This window comes from Lottia gigantea (genome assembly GCF_000327385.1).
Source record: "Lottia gigantea unplaced genomic scaffold LOTGIsca_84, whole genome shotgun sequence".
NCBI classification, from domain to species: Eukaryota; Metazoa; Mollusca; class Gastropoda; family Lottiidae; genus Lottia; species Lottia gigantea.
The window spans coordinates 518,314-531,479 of record NW_008710779.1 but is presented as its reverse complement, the minus strand read 5'-3'; the positions used below and the strand labels follow the sequence as shown (position 1 = coordinate 531,479).

The window sequence follows — 13,166 nt, the reverse complement described above, 5'->3', positions numbered from 1 at the left end:
TTATTATGGATAGATATTACAAGAATATTTATTATTTTCAATGTTTCAATGTGGTTTTCATACTATCTTCAGGAATATCATAATAACCCAATTGAAATTTTGAAAGTAATAAATTGTCTTATTTATCTATAACTGGTGCTTCTAATATTCCATTGTGGAATTGAAATATCCTGAGTTGTATTTTTATCAAACCTAAATGCGATGGCAAGTTTTATTAATAATAACATGACTCATTAAACTTCAAACTAAAGTTATTGTCCCAGGACATATACTTGACCAACAGCACAAAAACAAAAACACAAATTTTGAAGGTTCCCATTGGTTTTGTAGGTAAACGATTCTGAAAGAGATTGTAAAGAGGTTTTCAGAGACACTGATAGCATAGAATTCCACCATTCCATTTTTCAATCAGACATCTGTGGTTCCTGCAATTCCACTATATTCCACTGTTTGATGACGTCACTAATTGCAAAGGGCCTTATGTGATAAAGCATATTTTGCGATTAATGACATCATCAAACACTAAGTTTTAGTGGAATTGCAGGAATCACAGACATCTGATTGAAGAAAATTGGAATGATGCAAATTGATGATATCAGTGTCCCACATAAAATTTTGTAGAAAACCTCTTGCAATCTCTTTAAAGTAAAATAGGTACCAGTACCTTAATTTATATATCACTTACATACATATACTATTTTAGCACTATTCTTATTTTTCAAATAGTTAACATAAAACAAAATTATACCCCAATAGCCTACAAACAAATCACAACTATAGAACACAAACTTAAAAGGGGTATACAAGAATAGTCTAGCAAAGACTAAATTCAAACACTGATTCAAACCATAAACACAAATAGTCCATTTTAATTTTTAGGTAGTCTGAGTAGTAATCGACACAATGTAAGTATAGTCTGTAGAGTTTCAATAACTATTTATTTTACCCACAAGTAAATTGGACTGTTCATGATTACATAATTTGAATCAGACCAAGATAACATAAATATCTTTGCTCTCCTATACCTTGGTTTACCAGATATCCATTGAAAATGAAAACTCATACTTCCAACTTTAGCAGGCATATTAAATTTAAACAAAACGAGATTTGGTGGCGCTCGATTGGAGTGTCCTTAGCAGGTTCGGTCAGTTCCTATTCTGGCCTAAATGGAACAGTACCATTCAAAATGTCCCCAAATATTTCTTTCTCCACCATTTTGAATTCTTTCTACACCTACTAATTTTTCTGCACACATGGAACACGTTCTGATCTCTGTTCAAACTTGTTTTATAGAACGTGCAGTTGATTTTATGAATCCAAACGTGCAGAACTCTCCAATCAAGTGACACCCTAGATTATCATTGGTTAACATTAAGTTCTGTCTGCTGGTAGTATATATAGATGACTATAGGCGTGAAATATCAATTTGCCTTCATATCTGCATCTTTTACTTAGTATTACATGCAATGTACTGATTATGGTGGATGGATAATGAATAATCGGTGTGAGGTTTATAATGAATTTTGGCTTATCTTTGCATGATGAATAGTTGACCAAATTGAGACCTTAAATCTTATGTCCTAAAAGGTAGTATTCCCTTGATGAAATGATTTATCCCAATCATACATATAACAGATTGATAGATGCAACTGTAGAAGAATTCCATTAAGAGATGAGGGGGTGTTAAGCAGATGACTGACCAACTATATCCAGACTTGATCAAGGACAAATTAATTCATTTTTTTTGTTAGTCTATTTTACTTTTATTGTTTTGAAGCAAAATGAGTTAGCCTTTTTTGCAAGTGATAATAGAGATGTTATATTATCAGGGTTTGGACCAAACTCAAAAGGTAACATTTTGCGGCAGTTGCTCCAATCCATTTTTGGATCGCTAGTTTTTGTGAATTTTCACCATGACAAAAGTCTAATTTCGGTATCGACACCATAAATATTTGTGGGGCTAATTGAAAAATGCTGAATGGTGATATTATTAATGCAATAACATTGCAATTTTGCTTTTTTTCTAGAGATGGCCACAGAAATTTGTGGAATTTCCCCATTTTACAGACTAACATTATTCAGTTATTTCATCATCCATCATAAGACTTGTGGATATTTTATCCATTGCTACCTGATAACCACACTCTCTTATCAATAAACAGAGGGGCCATTCGTCATTTTGTCCAAATAACTTGTTATCAAGCAGTGAATTTGAACCAATCAAAATAAGGTATTGACATTGCTATCAGTCTCAATAAAATGCAGTGCTTTGACTATTTTATGAACCTGTGTATATATATATCTCTCTCTTTTAATGGCCTAATATCAATCTCTATTTGTGTGTATTTACCCCTTTCAATCAACTTAGCCTTATATAAAATTGACTATATTTTAAACTTATGACTTAATTGGTAATGGATGGGCTTCAGTATTAAAGACCCATTTATCTAAAGGCATAACAGAGTCGTCTGAAAATATTAAAAATAAGTATTTGAGAGTTTCTGCTAAGAAAAAACTTTGTTGTACATCATCTTTAGGAGGACTGATTTGATACACATCTCTTATACCTGTATATCCACTCTCCACTCTACACCATTTCTCTAATGCCTACAAAGAAATTATCAGAAATTACAAAACAGTAAAATAAATTTATGCTATCTAAAAGTAAATGGGTCCTATTCACAAAAGCATAATGATACGGCAACTCGAGACTTTCCAGTTCAGCACCAACAGTTACTACATGACCCCATAATGTCACCATTTTGTTTAGATATCAGTTTGTTGGTAAATATTTAGAAAAAAATGTAAAGTTTTTATATGATGCCATCTTGTATATATACATGAAGGGGTATACCGCAGTGAATTGGAAATCCTCAAATTTCATTGGTAAATAATATTCATATAAATTCCATTAAGAACTACAGGTTCTATTCCAACTTTTTGTGGCAGCGCAAGGATTTTAAGAAAATAAAGACCCCCCCCCCCTAATTCTCCTAAATTAAGTAAAATAAATACTGAACACTGAAATATAGTACTTACCTGTACAGCTTCCCAAGCCCAATCTCTGTACATTTGTTTTTTAGTGATGCGCCACATATAGAAATAAGTCTCGATAACTTCAGGTCTCAATATGTAATATTTTTCATTCTGTCGTGTTGCCTTTGCTTGAGTGGAACTATCAAATCTAAATGCTTCTGGTCCTAATTTTGTTGCTGAAATAGAAGAAAAAAAACAAGCTTTAGAATATATTGAAAAGGCAAGCATCTACAATGATTATAATTTACAATTAAGCTTTTAAAGCTGATAGAGCTTAATTCAACTGTTTCACTATTCAGATAACTTAGTTTTTGTCATAAGAGAATGTATTATGTCATGAAATCATTTTAGCTTGAGCTCTTCCAACTCATTCAGCATTTATGATTAAGATAGTTACTATATCTGTATATATATGTGTATAATTCACCCATTGACCTGTTGTCTCTATTGAGAACACGGTCTGATAAACTTTTGATTTTTAATTTTCTACTGTTGGATTATAGCCAACCATGTCTCTATGTCTACAGGGCTATCAAATTTGAAACATATTAGGTGGTGCTTGATTGGTGACTTCTGGTTCCGTTTGTTCAAATTCTAGCCTCAATCAATCAGTACTGGTCAGATTATGTCATATTCAAAATTTTCCCTTCTATTCCTTTCTCCGCCATTTTGAATTCAGTCTGCACCTACTATTTTTTCGGAACAAGTAGAACTCGTTCTGAACCCTGTTTCAACTTGTTCTATTGAGCGTCCTGTTGATACCATGAATCCGGAATCCCAAACACAGAACTCACCAATCACCTAGTTTCAGCAATCTCAATTGAAAGAAAACCATCATATATTACCTGATCTATCATAAGATTCATGACATGTTTTAGCTATTTCTTCTCCTAGTTTAATATATTTAGGAGGGTCTGTAGAATAATTTGCACCTAAAGCCAGCATACCACCTATATAACAAACAAATAAGACATTAGTTAAAAAAAACACATGATGCCATGATAATACAATAGGTAACATTCAAAAGATGAGTGCATTTAAAAAATATCTCATCATACATCAGATAGCAAAGGCAGAATGATAAAAGAAACTATTAAGTGAAAGAATTCATAGAGTCACTAAGTCTAAATCATATTCAAACAAGTTCAGCCCTATTCAATGTTCAAAAGTATGACAAATTAAGCTAAATTCAAACTTTGAAAGTATGACAAATTAAGCTCAATTCAAACTTTGAAAGTATGACAAATTGAGCTCATGTCAAACTTTGAAAGTATGACAAATTGAGCTCATTTCAAACTTTGAAAGTATGACAAATTGAGCTCATTTCAAACTTTGAAAGTATGACAAGTCGAGCTCAATTCAAACTTTGAAAGTATGATAAATTGAACTCAATTCAAACTTTGAAAGTATGACAAATTGAGCTCATTTCAAACTTTGTAAGTATGACAAGTTCACCTGTTATTGAGCTTTGAAAGTATGAATAAATCAAAATTCTGTCACAACTTTAGAAATACTGATGCCAAGGCAAGGAAAGGCCATAAGGGCAATAATGACATATATAAACAAAACATGGCAAACCTGAAAAACAAGCTAAATGGTCCATTTTATGATCTAATCTTCCAGATTTATATTCAGCGAAGTATTTTAATCCATCTTTAGATGTAACTAACATTTTATTTTCTATAGCCTGTAAAAAAGAACCATACACAAATTCTTTGAAACAAATATGAGGAAGTGTGATTGAGGAAGTGTGATTGAGGAAGTGTGCATCTTTTACGGCAAAAATATCTTGAGCATCAAAATTTATAAATGGCAAATTTCATACGTATACACAAATAACAATGTGCACACTCTCAAAGATATTTATATTATTCATATTTTGTGCAAACCACATGCAAAGCATACATAATTGGAAATGTCACAATCACCTCTTTGAAGTTCCACAGATAATATTACAAAATTCTCAAAGAACTTTAACTCCATGCTTGAGAACCAACAGCCTTAAGGACTAATTCCACTGAAACTTTTTACTTCTGTTGAAATTTCAGTGGTCTGAGTCCAAACTGCAGTTTCTATCCATCATATCTTGTTGAGCTTTGATGGAATTATTGGATACTCACCTTTATAGCATCAAAATACATGGTTTTTGCATCTGTATCTTTTTTACCAGACATAAGGTATGTTTTTATCAAATATTCATAAAAACTATCACCTAATGCACCAACTGAAACGTGATCTAGAAAAAAAGGCAGCAGTTAAGGGCAATAACTCTAAATCCAATTATTATATATCAGCTTGTACACATCTGTACACTAAACCTATGTGGTCCCAAATGTACCAACTATCTTATTTTACATACCGTGGGTGACAGCCTTAAACCTTGATAAAAATTCTACTTACGTTGTCCAAATTTTCCAGTCTTTGGGTTGAGATAATTAGGGTATAGTCCATTAGGTTTATCTAGATTCTTGAGATGATCTCTTATCTTCATTACCTTAATAAGATAAAAATCATGTCAAATTTTGTTTAAATATGTAAGTTGGCAACAAGCTACTATTAAACAGAAAGTACTGGCAAAGAGTTAAAGCAGTGTTCACTATTGTTTAGGTTAGTATGTTAAAATGGAAATTTACTTTCTACTCAATCAAACATATGATGTTTTTAACAGAAAAATGTACTCTGAATTTTTTCCATGTCATATTTTTTTTTTTTAATATCCATCATAGTCAATCAAATTTGAATCTGACAGAAATATAAGTAATACAAAGCAATCTCTTTTTTAGGAATTTTAGGGCCACTGGACAGCCTGCAGGTTGTAAGAATTGGAGGTAAGTAAAAAATAAATCACCAGCTCTGCTATACTAACCTTATCAGCATATAGTTTATCATTAACTACATCTGATAAATATGTGAATTCTAAATGTAATGACCCAAATTCTGATAAAATAGAACAACCACCAGAGGCCCAGCCCCAATTTCTACTGTTACCACTAAAATAAACAAATTACCATGGTTATAAAACACTTGTTAATGTAAATCTATAAAAAAACAAATACTACATTTTATGGTTTCAATACTTTTGTATACAATGTTGACAGACAGACGGACGGACGGAGATGTGGGCGTATAAAAATCTAACACAACAGAAATTATACTTTTTTTCACAGGTCAGGTCCATGAGGCTTTACTTTTGAAAAAAAAAACAGTGCTAAGACACAAGAACATATCTCCTTAAAGCCTTGATAAATCATGAATCTTTATCAAACAACAAGTCTGAACAAAGTCTTTAAATGGTCTTTTAACCAGTGATTGTTGTCCTATAAAACTGTGTAAATATGAAGTCTGAACTAAGTCAAATAAAAACTTACGTTTTAATATTGACCATACTTTGTGGTATACCACTTGGAGTTTTAAAAGCTGGCATTAACTTATCAGCGATAATCTTAGCTTTCTTTTTGAACATCTGAAAATTATATAATACATCAATTGTTGAGCGATATAAAATATATTAAAACAGAACCTGAAACATGCTGTTGTAACTCAGAGTATCAAGCTAAGCAATCTTCAGACAACAGACCTATTTCAACCTGTGTATCTACTTGACAAGTAATACTTGTTCTCATCATACATAGTTACTTGAACTTCTACATAACAATACGTAACTTCTACAGTACAATTATACACCCTTTTTTCATAGATGTCCATCACAGAAGACAGAATATTATCAATTAAAAAATGGAATGAAATGCGTTTAAGTTAAAAGAAAGATGATTAATGCCATGCAATGGCCAATGAGGGAAATTATGTATCCTACACATACACATTATATACATTCTACTCACCTCATCTCCTGATAGAGCATAAGCTGATAATAATCCCCCTATGAATCTAATATTTGTTTCAAATACAGATAACTCTGTCGACTAAAAATATAAAATCAAAATCAATAGCATGAATAATAGTAAAAGATCAAATTGAAAATGTAAAAAAGAGGTTTTCAAGCCATTACATGTTTATCTGGGGTGGCTCTCGATAAGAGGGTTCTGAATCAGGTTCCATCTGTTTCAATTCTACACTCAATGGTGTGGAAGCGGAATATGTCACATTCAAAATTTTCTCATCTATTTCCTTTTCCGCCATTTTGTATTCTGTCTGCACCTACTATTTTTTTTTCTCACACATTGAATGCATCTGAACTCTGTTCCATCTTGTTTTATTAAACAACAATCAACAATTCCAATGTTTGAAAACTTAAACACCTTATGATATCATTATGGCTTGGTATTAGTGATATTGAATTGCTGCAGCCAATTTTTATTTTTTAATGAAAAAATCTGAAAAATTACCCCTTCAAATACTAAGTTGTCTGCAATCCAATCTCTAGCTTTTGCAAATTCCTCTTTAAAATCCATAATATATAGAGTATCAATGGCATCTACAATGGTTGCTCCTAGTGGTAATGTACCAAATATACTAGCACTGTGACCACGTCTCGATACAGGTCGCAATTCATTTGAACCCCAAGCATACTTTTCATAATTAGACCATGCATGCTTCATCATCTAAGTTACAAAAAATAAAGACTACATTTAATCAAATACAAACTTTTAAAGCAACATTTATGTAGCATCCTCCAACAGTAACGTTATCACATTTCAAAAGATACAAAACTAACTGGCATGGAAAGAATTGTTTATGCCAAGTCCAGAAAAACTTTAACAACAAAACCAAAATCATATCAATTTAAATGATCATAACAATACTAGAAGACAGTTAGATTGTTGTTTGTTGGGCAATAAAAAGTGTTCAAAAAATAGTTTTTAATGGCAATGTTTTTCATCTATTGTCTGACTCAGGAAAGCTAGAATATTGAGAAAACCAGCAAATTTTCATATAATTTCGACTTTTTAATTTCAAAGACTAAACAACTATATCAGGAGCAAAAAATTGCCAACAGCCCAACAGTAGCTTTTTAATGATGACCATATGAATATACAATATTGATTTTAGTAACGAAATTATCTAACGGCTGTATGTGGTAAAATAATGACGTCAATGATGCCATGTTAAACAGGTTTCATCGATTAACTTTATGAAAATTTCCTATGAGATTATTGTGTGTGCTTATCTTTCTTATCAAATAGATTAAAACCAGTTTGGACACAGAATCAAATATAGGTACTAAATTGCATTTTTTTTTTATCATGAAATGGCCTTGTAGATATGTATTTATTTATGATATGACCCATTTTTGCCCTTAGAAAACAACCAATCAAATAGGACCAGAACAATTCTGTGGGGAAAATAATTGGTATTAGGTATTGGATATTATAGAAGGTACCAATACTCTTCTCATAGAGGCACTGGCATGGGTCACAAGACATGATTTGGTTACGAACATGTCAGATGAAACTTGATCTATTTCATCACAATTATTAATTTACATAAATCAATATGTTACTTATTGTTGTATATAAACGAATTAAAAAGTTTTTTGAATTTTTTCATTTGTATGCTACACAGACGATAAAATCAATGATATAAGCTTAGGCCTACTGTTCTACATGAACATCATTGGGTTGCTACGTATCGCATTTCAATAATTCTAGTTTCACTTTTGAAGATAAAAAACGTCTACGTTTTAACACTTTACAAAAATTGAGAACAGGGATTATATGGCAGAGAAACAAATTGCACCCTTTTATTGAGAAATAGGTGAATAACTCAATATCATCAATTCATTTCATGTACCGTAAATAGTGTCCCTATCAGGCTAGCTTGAGTAAAACAATTGTCATGCTGTACAAAAGTGGCAAGTCATCTATGTGAGATATCTGAATACCGTATCATATTTCATATCAAATTTGAGAGGCTTGTCCATGTGTAAATAAGGCCTATACATATAAATCTGAATTTTAAGGATATATCTAAAACTATTCTGAAAATGAAATTAATGGAGTTTTACATCCTACTTTTTTGCACCATGTGGGCTAATTAAGACAGGCAACGCCATGCAAAGTGCAATGAGGGACATTTTGCCAGGACAACCCCATTAGGCTGCGCTTTTTTAATTTCCAACGGTCAAAGGATCTTTAACGTGCACAGCCTGTAGCAGACAAGGCCTCAGTTTATTGTCCCATTCGAACGACTAGCTGCGATTTCCATGTTAGCCCCTCCAACCTGCATCACTGACAGGGGGAAACTTTATTGAAAAATCCAAAGCCGCACTATCGACCTATGCCCTGGACCTTCAGGTTAGCAATTACTGTGCCACTGCAGCTCCTCAAACTATTCTGAATTCTGATGTTTAGTCAGTGTCATGCAGGCTAGTCACATAATTTACCTTTTTTACTGTATCCCTTCTTTGTAAATTTACTGAGACTACATCTTCGATCAATTCCACCTTATTAGGTTCATCTTTTTTCCCCAAATTTTTATTTGCAACTTGCTCAAACTTGTTTACAGTATTTACTGAATTTGGCCTAAACTTTAAGTCCAAATTTTGGTCTTTATTATCACTTTTAGTTTTATTCGCTGTTTTATCTTTTTCACGAGCTGCTTCTATTCTCCCAAGAAGTCTAACTTTATCTTCAATTTTGTGAGGGTCAACATTAAAATCGTGTCTTAATATTTTCCCACTGTCTTGTTTTTGCCCCATATGAGGAAAAAAAATAACATTCCCTGCATCCCGTAAATGTCTTTTCATTCCGTCCATGGACACTCTGTCACGTAAGTCTGGTAAGAAGAAAAAAGCACCAAAACAGACACTTCCAAAAGTTATTAATACTAAAAATATTATGTATTTTTCTCGTACACGCAACATTTTCTTCCCCAGTGGCAACGGAATGCCATTGACATATCTCTGAACAGTTGGCAGTCCACTTTCGACAGCCATGTTGTTTCTGCACAGGAAAAGGAAACAAGTTTACGTGTGCGACTTTTCACAACCGAAAAACCAAATATATCATGTACGGTGGACCATATGTGCCAAAAACTGTCTGAAGAAATATGCAGCAGATAAATGTTTTAAGGTACAACTCTATGATGTTCACTTCCTTTTGAATGGTAGCACAAAATAATAATTAAAACTGTTCTATATTTCCCCGTGACGAGTTGACTGAACACCTTTCATCCTTTATTAGGTGGTTTGATGATTTACCGATACGAGTAGCCTACATGCGTTAGCCTAAGGTGACGCGGGGGTGTTTTATTAGTTTATGAAAATTGATTTATTTTTCAAGAAATATCGACCACAGTGAATAGCCTATTTCCATATTTATAAGCCTAGCCTACTCATATTGGTTTTATCGTAGTTTAAAAATTCATTGCGTTGGTCATTGCCTACGTATGGCTATATGTAAATCTAGAAATATTGAAAAATCATCATATCCATAATCATTTCTAAAAACTTTTAAAGATAACATGGAAATGAAATAAAACACCATTAAGATTCAAAATGCCCTATGGATGTTTATATAGACACCCAGTATCCACTTGACCCTGCATGTGTCTCTTAAAGGGATTGTAAAGAGGTTTTCTTAAATTTGTATGTGTATTGGGAACATTGTTAGCATCGATTTGCATCATTTCAATTTTCAGTCAGGCGTCTGTGATTCCTGCAAATCCACTAAAACAAAGCGTTTAATGCGTCACTAATGCAAAGGTCCTTTTCAATATGTCAATAACAGCGTTTATTTATTTCCATATTTATAAGCCTAGCCTACTCATATTGGTTTTATCGTAGTTTAGAAATTCATTGCGCTGGTCATTGCCTACGTATGGCTATATGTAAATCTAGAAATATTGAAAAATCATCATATCCATAATCATTTCTAAAAACTTTTAAAGATAACATGGAAATGAAATAAAACACCATTAAGATTCAAAATGCCCTATGAATGTTTATATAGACACCCAGTATCCACTTGACCCTGCATGTGTCTCTTAAAGGGATTGTAAAGAGGTTTTCTTAAATTTGTATGTGTATTGGGAACATTGTTAGCATCGATTTGCATCATTTCAATTTTCAGTCAGGCGTCTGTGATTCCTGCAAATCCACTAAAACAAAGCGTTTAATGCGTCACTAATGCAAAGGTCCTTTTCAATATGCCAATAACAGCGTTTGCGATAGTGACGTCATAAAACGCTTAAATTGTTCACAGATGTCTGATTGAAAATTTGAATGGTGCAAATCGATTGTTACAGTGTTCTCAATACACATTCAAGGTTTAGAAAACCTCTTTGCAATTCATTTAAGGCAACGTCAATGAAAGCATAACCATTCGTAGAAAGTGCTGAAAATCGGTAAATTGGAACCTTGTGATCACATATCCGCAGTAAAAAAAACCCCCAAAACAGTCGTTAAATTGACTTCATTTTTAAGATAACATCCCATTTGACAGGATGTATAAAACAAAATCAGACGGTTGTACACTAGGATAATGTCATCGGGTATTATTCTTTCACTGTGATGTATTAGTTAGCCTGGAAGGTTAATACGCTGTGGAGTCTATATAGTTCTGTACCCGTTTTGATCAAACTTGCCTTATTATAAACCAATGCTGTATTACTATTTAAAAGAAGAAAAAAGGTGAAAAAAGGTGAAAATTTACCGGAATCAAAATGAAAATCGGGGCCTTAAGGTTTCTGTGAAATTCGATTCTTTTCCATAGCTTACAGTGGCGACACAAGTGATGGTATAAGAAAAATGGTTCCCACCATTTCATTTCTAAAAAATTATTTCTATAAGTTTTTGCACCAAAATATGTGGGAACCCTCTCTGAAACGCGTCGCATGGGATGTTTGCGCCTATATATATATATATAATTGAATCTTAATTATTAGAACTCTCACCGGCGGATTCTAAATTAAGTGACAATTGTTGTTATCAAATCAAATATAATTCAAATCAGTCCATTCTATAACCGTGAAATTTGTCTATTTTTGAGTAAGGTCCAAGTTTTAACAAGTTTTGGAATGATTTTAACGTAACAACTCAGCATCGGCCGATAGGCCTTAAGATGCCCCATCTCAAATTGCACTAAAAGGGACAGTCCAATTTTTCTAAAATTAAAAGTTTATAGGTGCTCAAACGAAAATCTATGTGAAAGTTGACCTAAAGTTTTTGGATTGGTGTTTGAAAACGAATTTACCGTTTTAAGCAAAAGAACTACCACTCAACAACATTGCAGAGTATTATAGATCTGCTCTCGTACTTATTCTGAAAATTTCAACAAAAAAATATCGAGCCGTTATAAGGCCCAAGTTTCAACACCAAAACTAGTTTAATTAAGGTTCTTACTTACAATGATAGTAGGTTAGACCTACATTCCGTTTTTAAGTAGGCCTACTCATTTTAAAGGAATAAAATCCGAAATTGATATAGGCTACGGCTTTAATTATTGAAAGCAATTGATATTTGAAGCTTTTTTCAATTCCACTGATGAATTAAAACTCTTCATGGCCAAGTTTGAGACTGTGAATTTTATGTTCATTTTAAAAGGCAGTATTCCTTTAAAACAAATTCAGATTGGGCCATTGCAAACAATAACGTTAGGTATATCACTAAAGGCCCTTCAGCGAAACGCCCTCGGGCATTATTATACTGGGCAATATGACCGATTACGCCATTGGACTAACATTGATCGGTAATATCTGCAGGTGATATTGTTAAAACGGCCTGGTGAACTGGTGTTAAGTTTTTCTTGAATTGTAGGGCAACCGGACGTCAGATTTTAATTCTGAAAAGTAAGTTAGCCCTAATGGTGTATGGTCATTTTTGATTTTGGAGATTGGGAGATTGGACCTTAGCCTAGCCTAATTTGCCTTGACACTAAATATGATGTCACGGCTCTTGCTTTTGGTGGTCCTAAGCTTACATCAAGTCTCCAAGAACATTAACTTCAAGACGGAAGACAAGGCAGAATCATCGGTGCCAGGGGCAGGACCAAGGGATTTGAAATTGACTGTCAATTGTTTTGAGTTTGATTTGTCGTCTGCTACTCTAGACTATAGGTCTAGGCTTAGGCTACTCTAACCTACGCGAGTAAGTCCTATTTTGGCCGAAAGCAGGTTCGAGGGTAGAAATCACTTTTCTGGTGTCATGGCAAGTGCTTTGTGAGCCAAACGTT

At 33.1% G+C, this 13,166-nt stretch overlaps 1 protein-coding gene across 1 annotated transcript; it reads right to left on the bottom strand.

The window, feature by feature from the left end:
• Positions 1 to 2,397: 2,397 nt before the first annotated feature.
• On the bottom strand, positions 2,398 to 7,598 carry LOTGIDRAFT_222667 (hypothetical protein; the record flags this gene model as incomplete). The annotated part of the gene is made up of 10 exons (XM_009067621.1): positions 2,398 to 2,607; positions 3,040 to 3,212; positions 3,882 to 3,986; positions 4,615 to 4,723; positions 5,157 to 5,272; positions 5,437 to 5,530; positions 5,903 to 6,026; positions 6,405 to 6,499; positions 6,879 to 6,959; positions 7,383 to 7,598. 10 exons carry the CDS (start codon positions 7,596 to 7,598, stop codon positions 2,398 to 2,400), a joined length of 1,323 nt encoding a protein of 440 aa, XP_009065869.1.
• Positions 7,599 to 13,166: the final 5,568 nt, after the last annotated feature.